The 13,000-nt window shown below is 36.4% G+C and overlaps 2 protein-coding genes and 1 long non-coding RNA gene across 3 annotated transcripts; 2 read left to right on the top strand and 1 right to left on the bottom strand.

Moving 5' to 3' along the window:
• Positions 1-6,036: 6,036 nt before the first annotated feature.
• On the bottom strand, positions 6,037-8,189 carry LOC106391027 (E3 ubiquitin-protein ligase SINAT3). Its single transcript, XM_013831592.3, has 3 exons — positions 7,719-8,189; positions 6,899-7,285; positions 6,037-6,576 (listed from the first exon to the last, which is right to left on the bottom strand). The coding sequence occupies exons 1-3, from the start codon at positions 7,935-7,937 to the stop codon at positions 6,205-6,207; spliced, it is 978 nt and encodes a 325-aa protein (XP_013687046.2). The 5' UTR covers positions 7,938-8,189; the 3' UTR covers positions 6,037-6,204.
• A 2,479-nt stretch (positions 8,190-10,668) lies between these two features.
• LOC125585220 lies at positions 10,669-11,371 on the top strand. Its single transcript, XR_007322144.1, has 3 exons — positions 10,669-10,985; positions 11,088-11,212; positions 11,310-11,371. It is a non-coding gene; the product is annotated as an uncharacterized LOC125585220 (long non-coding RNA).
• A 7-nt stretch (positions 11,372-11,378) lies between these two features.
• On the top strand, positions 11,379-12,338 carry LOC111205269 (catalase-2-like). Its single transcript, XM_048755728.1, has 5 exons — positions 11,379-11,390; positions 11,454-11,543; positions 11,646-11,713; positions 11,798-11,899; positions 12,042-12,338. The coding sequence occupies exons 1-5, from the start codon at positions 11,379-11,381 to the stop codon at positions 12,079-12,081; spliced, it is 312 nt and encodes a 103-aa protein (XP_048611685.1). The 3' UTR covers positions 12,082-12,338.
• The last annotated feature ends 662 nt before the right edge of the window (positions 12,339-13,000 follow it).

Below are 13,000 nucleotides of genomic sequence, written 5' to 3'. Positions count from 1 at the left end.
GCAACAGTCGTTCGTGCACCTGTCCCCAATGGAAGTAAAGTTATTCTCGCATGTGAGCTGAAAGAGAAAGGAGAAGATGTTGTGAAGGGGTTGCTGAGCAGAGTTCGGAAGCTGAACATTTCTGATTGTGGAGCTTGTTTTGGAACAAGCCATCATGATCAACCCGACTGATCCATGTCACCAAGTCAAGCTAGTGAATTAAATCAAGCGCTTGGTGGGAGGCAACCCACTGGTAAGTGTACGTATAAGTTGGTTTTGTTTTTGTTTACTTATTTTTTGTTTTAGTTTATTGAGTCTCAGGTCAAAAAGCAGAAAACCCAGAGATACTTCAAAAATTCTGGGTTGCAGCAATGGAACAACCTGCCCTTTGAAAAGAGTGGCTGTTCCAGGCGATCATCTGACGATAGAACACCCAGAATTTTCATGGAGCGTCCGCTCCACTCAGGCAAGTATCTCAACCAAAAAAATGTTTATTCTTGTTTTCACCTTCTTTCTGATTTATTTTCACACCAGGGACGGTGTGAAGTAAGTCTGGAGGAGGGTTTTTGTCGTTTACTAACTCGTTTCTTTCTTTTGTTTTTCTTTTGAGTCAGCTAGAGTCAGTTTTTATGATCGAGTCAGTCAAAACTTTGTGGGAATTAGGACCTTATTCCGTGTTGATCACTGACCACCTCGTCTTTAGTTATCTTATTCAGTGACCTTAGCAGTGGCGAAAGACACACATGTGGACCTCGAACACCCTGACATTATCTCATTTGGTTTTCCAGAAGATTTCGGCTTGTCGAGGTTACACTGGAAAAACTTAGCACCATTTAACTTGAACATAATCTTGACTGCAATTCTTCTTATTTTGGGCATTAGATCAGGGAAACGAGAATACACTCAGAACTTCTTATCCTTTTTATCCATCTTGCTGATCCTGAGTGGCTAACTCATCTTTAGCTAGCTCTCACCCAGCACCTTAGCCTTTATTCCACATTCATGCATTTGTTTTTCAGTGTCATATGTGTAGACATGTGCAAAAAGGTCAGAGAGAAAAGGATCAACGCAGCCTCTTACTCGTTACTGCTGCAGAAATTTAATCAGAAAGGAGAACAAGCAGTTTAAGGGAGCAACCGCTCCGTAACCAAAGAACTGTGCAAGAGCATGGGTGGAGAACCAGAATGGTTGGGAAATCAGAACCACCAGTGGCACTCAGAACCATCATGTACTACCTCCTTCGTCACATGACTATATCAGTCTTAAAAAAAAATTACGAAAATAAGGTGATGGAGAAGGGGAAGAAATCAAAGAAACATGAACCACTGGGAAGGTCAAGCAAAAGAGTGGGTACCAAGTTGAAATCTTGGAGAGCAGGCAGATGATATGAGTAGCCAGATGGCTGATCCAAAACGGAGCAGCCGTTCTAGAGGTAGCAAAAACGAGTAGAGGCTGTGGACATCAATGGATCCGTCCTCTCTTGCAGTTTTGCGCGATATCCTGCATCCTCTACAAAAAAATGGTAGCCCCTAAACACTCTTAACTCCACCATTAAATAGCCTATTCCACACCTAGACCGTATACTCTGAATAGTGCATGTGATGAGAAGCTCACGCTACTCTTAATTGAATGTAATGAGCTTTGTCTGGAAAGTGTAGCTTTTGCAGGTTTGAGATGTAGAGTATGGAGGCGATCTTGAATAGCAGTCAGTGGGGTTTTGGTAAGGGTGTGTTGTCCTAGTTTTACTGCTTATATGGTTCAGAGATTCGTGGTTAAAGTATGGTTGCTGAGAATAGGAGAGTTCCCATACATTCAAACTTTTCTCCCTGTTCTTGATACTTGACATTGTTTGAGGACAAACAAGGATCTAAGTCTGGGGGGATTATCAATATGGTGTTTTAGACATCTTGTATATATGCTTTTCAATTGGTTTTCAAGTCTTTATCGAGTCTTCCTAGTTTTTTTCGAGTCATTACAGGTATGGAGTTGCATTGGATGGGAGATGGACCAGCTGGAACAAAAGAGGCAGAAAAGAGTGCAATTTGGTGATTTTCACGCAGAACAGTCTTGATGGTTGTTCCCGATCGTGGGGAACACCCCGAGTGCAAGTTCCAGCGGCAGAGATTTTTATGGAAGTTTCCAAATATTTTGGGATTTGACCTAGAGCTTCCCCCCTTTTCTCCTTGGCCGTCAGAGACCTGCAAATATATCTTTTCTTATTCTTTTTCAGAGAAAAACAACTCTAGAGCTTTTAGAGATTTTTGATTTGATATTTTGTAAAGGGAGAAGGTTCAATCTCTCTCACCATAGAGAAGAACCCCTTGAACCTTTCTTCTATTTTATCTACACATATTTTCTTCATCTATTGTCCCTGTGTTTTTTTGTTTCATGGCTGAGTAGTCAACTTGCTTAGTCTAGGGTGTTATGGTGTTAATTTCGTGAGTTAAAAATAGATAAGTGAATCCATTGATTGTCTTCATTCATAATTGTTCTTAATGCTTGAATTAAACTGGCCGCTTAATGTTAGATCCTAGGTTTAACCTGTTCATTAACCGTGTAATAGGTTGCTAGATCTGTTATGAATGAACATCGCATCCCTAATCAGTGAAAGTAGATATTAGAGTGTTCTGTAAACCTATTGGACTTGATCTTAATGTTCATCATCACGCCTTGATCCAAGCGAGAGCTTAGGTATTGAGGCAGATCATTGAAAGGTGAAGCACCACGACAGTGGGCTGATCTATCTTAAGTGATTCGAGTTCTAGACTAGTGCTAAATCAAAATTATATAATTGTTTGGCTCACACTTGTTTAACACTCGATCAACCCACTCTAGGCTAGCATTCTCTTTAATCTGAAATCCTTAAAATCAACTTATTACTTGCTTGTTACGATACTTTAATCTCAAAACCCTCATATTGTCTTAGCTTAATATTGATTCCATAGAAATAAAGTGTAAACTGGTCTTCTGAAATTGAATTTCAAATATTACAACAACACTGTTTGCTTGCAGAAAAGACACAGTTTTAGTGTATCACCCATTAGCCTTAGCTTTTCGAAATAAATGTAAAAGAGAACGACGTTAAGATTGATAACATATATATATCTCGAAATGTATCACGTATCACCTAAAAGGCCTTCTTCTTTTAGTAATTCCCCTGCAAGGTAATGACTATGACACAATTCTCGGATTCAATCTAAACGCATCACGCGACAAGTTACTCAACTTGTTCTTGTGTCAACCCATTAGGCAATTACTAATATGCCTTAATGGGATCAGTAATTTATCACCAACCTATAATTGTGTTTTGCGATTCCATAGTTATGAAGATAGGTAAGTGAGCCCGCCCAATTGAAAAAAAAAGAAGTGAGATACTTCTTGTTATCCAATATGAATTTGCTATAAACAAGAGAAGAGAGACTAGAGTGCGAAACAATTACAAGATGTATATAAATCTGAGGACTAAGGAAAAAGTTTTGTAATCTCACTTCTTGAAAAAAAGGCTGGATACTCGGTTTTCTCGGTTTGGAAAATGTCATCGAACTGAACCTAGCTACTCCTTCTGATTCTGAATAAGTTTCACTATGACATTTTTCACACAGATTAAAAAAGTTGCTGAAATATATGTAAGTTGTTATTAATTACACTTTTCTAACCAATAGTATTTGAGATAAATAAAATTATTTATAAAATCAATGCAGTTTGCAATTAATTTCCAACTAAAAGTAAGTATAATTTGCATTGCAATTGTAAAGTGACACTTTTGTGTAACAAGAAAAAAATGTTAGAATGACACTTATTATGAAATAAATAGAGTATTAACCAAGGCTTATAAAGGTCTTCAAACAATTACAAGTAATTAACCAAGGCTTATAAAATATGTTATGTATTAAAAAGAAAAAAATAGGTTTATAAAGTTTTATCGTAAGGCATGATCAGGGCCGTGCTTCCATTGCAAAAAAATGAAGCTTTCGCTTCGGACAGTAGTTTTTAAGAAAATTAATAGGACATCTTTTCTTAGTTTTTAATATGACATCAGGGCATCTTTCATTAGTTATTATTTTTATTAAATCATATTTTACTAATTATATTGCTTTAATCATACATAATAGAATGTATATATGTGGTAAACTTCAGTAATTCGGGTAAGCTTAATATAGACTAAGAGAATCGTAGATGTTAGATTGTTATGGTTATAATGGTCTAATGGCTAGCTACCTAATGATATTCAGGTAGTTTTACTAGTAAAATAACCAAATAAAAATAGATAACAAAATTGTCATTCTTATAAAAATTAAGATACAGAAAAAAATTAAGTAATCTTGGTTAATTTGTGCTTTGAAAAAACTATTCAAAATATTAGAAAATTTGATTATTAATTTGACAAAAAAATTAAATTTAAATTTAGAATGAATATTTTATTTTTTTATATTTTTTATAAAAAAAATTGCTATGTAAGAATAGTATTTTGTTAGTATAATTTAAAATGTTTTTTTTTTTTTTTTGTAAAACAGTAATTTATTCTAATTGCGCTTCCGTAATGTAACCTTAATGAGACATATTATGTATTTATAAGGATTTTTAAACTTTTATAAAAGTCAATACAATTAATGTATACAAATTTAAAAACAGTAATGTAATCAAATTTAAGATCCAGTCCATTAAAAATCTTGCAACGAAACCAAAAAAAGAATCGTACAAAAAACGAAAAGTAAGTTAAGTTTCCTTTTCTTGAAAAAAGGTCGGTCAAGTATTTGATAAAAAGGAAATTGGAAATTGCAACTGGAAACTTAGGGGGTGATCGGTAGTTGCTGTAGGTGATAATAACCTACAGCTGTACAAATACTCTGCAGAGCCAAATATCCAGAGCAATTTTTTATTGCTTTACATAAAATTCTACAGCAATAAAATTTAAAGACACAGCAAAAAATGTAGAGATTTTTTTCCACGGCAACTAAAATTTCTCGAACCCTAGCAACTAAAATTTGGTTCATCTTCTTCTTGCCTCCCAAGATTTGATTTGTCTTTCATCATCCATCATGGCTACCAAATTTAATGGTGCGCCCCTTCCGCGTGTTGAGATCAAACCTAAACCTAAAGCTCATGATGATGATGAAGTAACACTTAGACTTAAATCTAAAAATGTACATGTTATATGGGATTGGAACAACGCCCCGATTCCCTCTGGATACGACATGTTAACTCTGTTTACTAAAATCCAACAAGGATTACAGACGCTTGATCCTGCTCTGACCATCAACACCGTGGTGGCTTCTGGTGATCTCTACATGTTAGACATCAACGAAAAAGATGCCGAATCCATGTATCAGGTTCTTGAGAAGGATGACCGTGTTAAAACATTCAACGTTCCATCAAGAGAAGTAACCTGCGACGCCTGTCGGAAAAGTTTTCCGCGTTGCAACAACCACGAAGAAGATGATGAATATACGAGAGTTCATGCGATTTTAGCACGGGAGATGATGATTCTTAATTTCAATCATCCACCTCCTTGTTATCTTCTCCTCATATCTGGTGATAAGAAGTTTGACACTTCTTTGAGTTTCATGGCCAGCCGTGGATATAAGGTTTTGCTCTCATTTCCAGATGGCGACATTCCCCTTTGGACAACAATCACAAGAGTTTTGGTTGTGGCAGAAATTGATCCTAGGAGAAGGGCCTTTAGACAGAGCGAGCAAGTGAAGTTTGAAACTCATCTTGCATAGCAAGAGACTACTCTATGTTGTTATCGTTTTAGTTTTCTTTTATGTTTTATAAGTTGAAAGATTTCGACAGATTCAAATTTCTCTTTTCCCTTTTTACTTTCAGTTTGTTCTTAGTTTACAATCTCAGTTCCAAAAAAATTAAAATAGAACATGTTTAGGCGAAAGCATGTAAAAATAGTAAAGATCTGTTTTGGTGTTAAACAATACACACATATATGGTTTATTATGTGGTGCAAATATAACTATCGACATAAATCTTCACAAGTAGAATTATTTGTAGAATTATCGTTACAGAATCTCCTAATAATTATTATAATTTGTAATAGATAACTCATGTTAAAAAAATTTAATATATGAAACTTGTAATGAACTACTTTAGAGAGAGATGAACAACCCAAGTTTATAGTAGATCACAGAGAACGCCTCTCATTACAGACACTTCCAAGAACAAAGTTACAGAGACACAGCGGCAAGTCGTTAAGAGATTCAAAATTTTAATTTTTTAAGACAAGTTTGGGATACAAGCTCCTCCTCCTCCAGCTTCACCACTATGCTGCTGTTCTTTCCATATTCCTCCGGTAACCCGCAGTTTCAGCTCTTTCCTATCTCCACCCGAGAAGAAGAGAGCCATGTTCCTCTGTATGATTAGTCCATCATGACTATCTCTAACTTTCCTGTGACTGTCTCTCACGCTTCTCGGTGTTCCTTCCCATATCAGCTTCCGACCATAACCTCCAACTTCCAAACTGTAGTTATAGTTCCGAGCTTCTGTCTCATCCCCCATGAAACGCAAGAACGCCATGTAGACTGGAGCCATTCCGAGTTGAAATGCCTCAAAGTGAAGACAAAAGTATTCACCAAAGCAGTAAAAGACCTGAAACAAAACCAAAAGACGGAAACGATAAGAATAACAGCAATGAAACCAAAGCATCCGTCCGTTTCAAAATAATGTTTAAAAAAAATAGTTTTAAAAATATATTTTTTTTACATTTTTGTGTATTTTTTATTATGTAATAATTATAAATTGTGTATTTCTAAAAAATTAATTGAATTTATTTAATTTCTATTTGTTAAAAATTATAGAAAATAGTTAGTCACAGAAAATAACGCATTTATTATCAAAATTTAATATGTTTTATTAGTGTGAAAACTCTAAAACATTAATCTTTTTTTTTTTTGAGGGAGTATAGTCTTACAGTTAACATCCATGTAGCATTTTCGACTTCACGAGGATTAGACTTGACATAACGATGGTTGAAAGTACACCCAGAATGCATATCCACCTTGTGGTCATCCCTCAGATGAGCAACTAAGAAAGGGATATCACCCATAACAGAACAGTCTGAACCAGCGTACGGACAGCTATAACGCCTGAAGTCACATACTGTCTCGTGGTTGAGCTTACTGTAATAAGGGAATATCTCCGGACATCCAAGTGACATGTACTTGCACGGAAGCTCAAGAGACTCGGCTACTTTTTCAAGTGCTAAACAACGGATATCACCGAGCTCTTGTCTACATGTAGGGCAGCGATTGTGAACTCTGTTCTTACACGTTGAACATAGAGTATGTCCGTTTTGACACTGGAGGAGAATCAAAATCATTGTGTAAGCAAAGAGACAATCAAAAAGCTTAGCCCTAAAACCAATCAACAGAGTAAAGATCCGGGAACTGAAAAAAAAATCAGGGAAAATTCAGACAAGAAGAGATTGAAACAGAGTATCAAACCATAGTGTAAGTGTTTTGTCCGAAAATTAGCTAAAGAGACAATAAAAAAGCTTATAGCTTTGGCAAAGCCCTAAAACCAATCAACAGAGCAAAGATCCGTGGGAACTGGAAAGCAGGGCAAATTCAGACAACAAGAGACTGAAACAGAGTATCAAACCATAGTTTTGTCCGAAAATTCTCTAACGAGACAATAATAAAAGCTTATAGCTTTGGAAATGTTTAGCAGACAGCAAACCCTAAAACCAATCAAGAAAGCAAAGATCCGGGCAACAGGAGATTGAAACAGACCTGATGAATAGGAGGGTACATAGAATTGGTGCAGACGGGACATTCGAGAAGCTCATGAACACTAGTGGTTGTCGGAAGAAGACCAGAAGCAGCATTCGGGTTGGTGTTGTTATTACTATGATGCTTTGAAACCGATGCGTAGGAATGGCAATCTTGATGGATCTCTTCGTCGTCGCTGACATCGATGGTTGAAGTGCAGCCCATGCTATCCAAATCCATCTAAAGGTGGAAACTTTATGAATCTTTGATCGTGACGAAGATCAAATCCGATTAATTGAAACAGGTCAAGTCTCGTGAAGTGTTGATTTCAAATAAAGAGAGATGCTTTTCTTCATGAGTTGCCGTCAAACGAATCGGTAACGCAATCGGACGGTCAGGAAGGCGACTGTAGTATAGAGAGAATGTTATGGGGAAGAAGAGAGATTCAGAAGAATTTTAGAGGAGATGGAAAATATAGTAATCATTTAATAATTAATATCTTCTTACTCAAATGATTTCTTCGTTTTTTAATTAAATGTAATGTGCTGAAAAAAAAAATTAAATGTAATGTTTATTAAAGTTTACTAATAGAGGGGGCATGGTCCAGTAAAAGATGGGCCTAAACATCTACATGCACACGATTGCATTTTTGCAAGTTTTTTTTCGGTGTATTATGAAGAGACTTTATGTTTATATTCAAACCAATTACTATTTATTTATCTTTTGCCACACAACAACAATTATAAGAATTTCAATTTATATTATTTTCATTTCTTACATGTATGTTTTGAGTTAATTATTGTTTGCTGTATTCTTTGTGTATTCAATATTCGTGTCCTTGCAAAAAAGTCCGTAATTGCACTCTACACACAAGTATTATACGATAATTAGGTGTATCTACTATTTAAGTTTTCAATGCATAAAGCTGAAATTTCCATGACCATTTTACCCCTATTCATTTCTGATCATGAGCAACCGGTTACATGTTAGAGTTGTAACCCAAATATTTTTTTTATATATATTTTTTCACTCTGGTAACCTAAGATGCAAGTGGATATTTTACCGTTTTCGAAACTTTTATATTAGCTCGTAAATCACGGAAAATTCTCTCAAATCTCCTTTTTTATATTTCAGTTATGTCTCTCGTTACTTTCACTCACATTATAGAGATTCAATTTCGTTCTTTTATATTTCAGTTATTTCAGTTAATTCATTTCACTCCATCAGATTATGTTAAATTAAACCAGAATCAAACCGGAATTAAATTAAAATCAAGTATCTAGCGGCCTTTGTACCACCTAGTGGCTCCAACCGATGGATCTCCTTCTCCACAGCGGCCTATTTGGGGCTGCTCCACCAAGCCGCTGGCGAGTTCGCGTCTTCCCGAGCGAAGTCCAGTGCCCACTGTCATTGATCGCTGCAGACCCGCTAAGAGGTGAGCTCCGACTTCTTCTTCTTCACTTTGTCCATGCTCGATTTGCGACCTTTCCACCATTAGAGCACCGGTCCAAGCTCTTCGATCAACAGAAACCTCTGTCATCACCTCAATCTCGTCGTCGTAGCTTCCAATCCGAGTCTACAATCCGCCAGCTTCTCCTTGTGTCGCTCTCAGCTTCAAGTCGTCGTCGTGGCTGAGCTCGAGTCGTGGTAGCCTGTCCCGAAGCTCCGGAGTCGTTGCCTCTCGCCGTCGCGGCCATCTTCAGATTGAAAAGCTCAGGAGTTCCACAATGGTGGATTTTTGATTATTTTCACATTTGACCCTTCAACCTTTTGGTTCTTCTCAAATGGACCCCAAAACTCTCGACATTACATATGCGTCCTCACAAATCAACCTGAGACTTTCGATTGGGCAATCCAGACCTCCTCGTAATTGCACAAAGTTCCCTTGAATAGAGTGCGTATGCTCAACCGCTAACTGCCAAACTCCTTTCTATCCATACCTGCACAAGTAAATTGTTACTAATAGGCTATTATATCAACAAGCAAACAAACGATTAATGTAGCTTTGTAAGCAATCGTCATGATTTAAACGGGGCATCCACAACATCTTACAAGCTACGACCTGTGCCCACCACATTCCCACTAATGTGTTTAGCATTATACTATTTTGTTTAAACTCTATTGCTATAACGATGTCGTACAACATTCACGTAGTTTTGCTTCCTCTATATGAGTTCTTTGATTATTTAGCTAATATAAGTAGTAGCAGTCTAATATTATTTTTTAAACGAAATTTCTATCTTTCGAACTATTAACCTGTTGTTCACATCAAAATAAATTTGTACGCGTTCTTTATCTATTTCTTCGTCTTTCTAAATGGATCGGAATCGCCACATTGTCTAGACTGTCTACATGTCCTTCCTTATATATTTTTTTCTTATATGATCTGCACAAAGTTTATGACCTAAAAACTTTAAACACAGGTAAATTTTAGATATAACCGGATACTTGTAACTCTGTTATTACTTTGTCATTAAATATGTTAACTATATATGTCAGACTAGCATTTAAACATAATAGTTAGTTTTATTATGTTGCTAATATAAGTACCCGTTGTCCAATGTTGAATCTCAGACGAAAAATATTTTCTTTACGCTTAACCTATTGGTCGCATAAAAACAAATTTGTACGCTTTCTCTATCGATTTCTGCATCTGCGTATATGGATCACAATTGCCACAGTATATATATTGTCTTCCCTTTAATAATATTTTCTTATACGGTCACAACATTGTTTATAACCGGCTACTTATCTATATATATAAATGAGTGTTTTACTCACTCCTGATGCTGTCATATGGGATTCCAGGTCACAAATTCGAGTCTCTAGTAGTAGACATGTGTCCACCTGAGCAAAACACACCGTTTCATTTATTAGATACCGTTGTGGGTTTCATTTGCGTGATATGGGATTGGGCTGCGAAAATTAAATCTGCGTCCGGCCCGATAGAATAGATTCTCCTCTAACCCTAATCGCCTGCAGACAATCTAACCCAAATACAGCCGAGAAACGAAGGTCGTCTCTCATCATCCTACGACGGCTACTCGATGCCATTTACTCTTCTTCTAACCATCTCAAACGTTCCGAGTAAAGGCTTTGTTATTAATCCCATTGATTCACCCCCTCCCCCCCCCCACTATGTCATCTTCAATGCTTTGTTAAGGCGGTAATTTCAGTATAAATATGTGTTATGTCATCTTCAATGCTTTGCTAGAAACGTGGTATTTCTCCGTCGCGATTCAGGGAGCTGCAGAGCGTTTCCGGCGAAACCCGAGGAGATGGTCAATGGTATGTTTTCTTAGATTTTTCTTAAAACAATCAATTGAATGATTGCTCTGTTTCGACTCTGGAGTTTGATGGTTTATGATGAGAACGATGATGATTGTGCAGGTCTTGGTGAAGATAAAACAGTGATGATCAATTTGAGGCAAGAGTCAAAAAAGCCGATATCTTTGGAGAATCTGTTTGAGGTAGCGGCTGATGATCTACAGAGTATGAACGATAATCTTCTCTCGGTTAGTACTTAGTACCTTGGTATCATTTTTACTTCTACATCGTGTCTTAAAACGAGAGCTTTAGTGTTAAATGTAAATACTTTTTCTATGTTTATAGATTGTTGGTGCAGAAAACCCGGTTCTGATATCTGCGGCTGAGCAAATATCCTGTGCTGGTGGTAAGAAAATGAGTGCTTTAGTATTTATGTGTATGGTCTGAAGCAGTTATAACTAACTTCACAAGGGACCTGGTTTGGTGCAGGTTAACTACTTCCCTTCAAGGTATGACCCGGTTCGCCATGCAGAGAAGTATCCAACTCCACCTGCAGTCTGCTACGGAAACCGTGAGAGGGTCGGTAATCAACTCAAACTTGTATTCAACTTTGTTTCAGTTTCCTCAGGATAGTTCAGACAAGAAAACATATGATCTAAAAGTTCAAAATCTGTTTTGCAGTGTATTATTGAGAAAGAGAACAACTTCAAGGAGCCTGGAGATAGATACAGTTCCTTCACACCAGAGAGGTACACATTGTTTTTAATATTTTCTTTTTGGTGATACTCAATACATTTACATGTTTATTGTTTTATGGTTGGTTTCTACTTCAGGCAAGAACGTTTCATCGGTCGATGGATTGATGTTCTATCAGACCCTCCCATCACACATGAAATCCGCAGCATCTGGATATCTTACTGGTCCCAGACTCCCAGGTATATAATCTGAAATTTTTCTTGTACTGTCATTGTATCTTTCCTTGAGCCTTAAACAGTTAGACAAATTTGTGAAGTTTTTTAAACATTTTTTTGAATTATAACATTTTTGACACTGATTGGCTAACGATGTGTGAACCAGGCTAATAAGTCACTGGGACAGAAGCTGGCAAGCCGTCTGAACGTGAGACCAGGTATCTAAAACGAGTGAACAAGATTCTCGATTGGTCGTTGTGTGGTTCCAACAGACAAGAGAAGAAAGACGGGAAGAGATCAGACCAAAACAAAAAAAAACTTCTGCTGTGTTGTGACCTTAGTCTTATCTATTTTTATGAGTTAAATTACAACTATTCTTTTACTATACCTATTTGATAGTTTTACAAATATGTAAAAATGTGTTTATATGTTACAATGATACCCAAAGCCAAGGTTTCTTCTTTTTTTCTCCCTTCAGTAGGCAGTAACACATGCTTCCGCTAGGTTCATCAATTAACATTCATGCTTCCGCTAGGTTCATCAACTAAAATGAAAAATTATGTATGACAATCTTTGACTAATAAAAAAAATATACAGATACGTGCATAATAAATACATAGTTTATGCTATAAAGATGATTAAAATCTCTGCCAACCATGTAAAAGTTTCTGTACCTCGGTAATGGAAATCCAAATATTATGTATTTCAGATTTTTTAAGAAAGTATGTTAGTTGTTTTAAAAAAAAAAAAATCCTCTCTGTTTATAGAACAAAAAATATTTAGTTTTGTTCGAATGCAACTTCGATCTTTTCAAAGAAACCAATTTCTACAAATTGGTCCTCCAAATCTTGAAAACATCTTGGTAACTGATCTCGAATGGAACATAGAAACCATTATGATCAGTTCCCCCATAGAATCTAAAATCATAAGCTTAAGAGAGTTAAATCCAAGCAAGAGACGGTTCAGAATAGGATCCAACAATAAAATCTTATTTTACTAAATCTGAGTATCACCCAACAATAAACTTAAGAAACGAGACCAATGAACACTACGAACAACATTCCAACCCAGCTGGATGGCTAATGTTAGGATTGCCAATTTCTCACCAAAGTTGAGATTTCCTTT

The sequence above is a fragment of the Brassica napus genome, chromosome C4 (assembly GCF_020379485.1).
Source record: "Brassica napus cultivar Da-Ae chromosome C4, Da-Ae, whole genome shotgun sequence".
Taxonomy (NCBI): domain Eukaryota; kingdom Viridiplantae; phylum Streptophyta; class Magnoliopsida; order Brassicales; family Brassicaceae; genus Brassica; species Brassica napus.
The sequence above is the reverse complement of the archived record's forward strand: the minus strand, read 5'-3'. Positions and strand labels throughout refer to the sequence as shown.

Coding starts and splice junctions, on each gene's coding strand:
- LOC106391027 (XM_013831592.3), bottom strand. CDS start 7,937: ATGGATTTGGATAGCATGGGCTGCACTTCAACCATCGATGTCAGCGAC. Junction 7,286..7,718: donor TGTACCCTCCTATTCATCAG/GTCTGTTTCAAT, acceptor ATTCTCCTCCAG/TGTCAAAACGGACATACTCT. Junction 6,577..6,898: donor ATGCTACATGGATGTTAACT/GTAAGACTATAC, acceptor GTTTTGTTTCAG/GTCTTTTACTGCTTTGGTGA.
- LOC111205269 (XM_048755728.1), top strand. Junction 11,714..11,797: donor AGTTCCTTCACACCAGAGAG/GTACACATTGTT, acceptor TTTCTACTTCAG/GCAAGAACGTTTCATCGGTC. Junction 11,900..12,041: donor TACTGGTCCCAGACTCCCAG/GTATATAATCTG, acceptor TGTGTGAACCAG/GCTAATAAGTCACTGGGACA.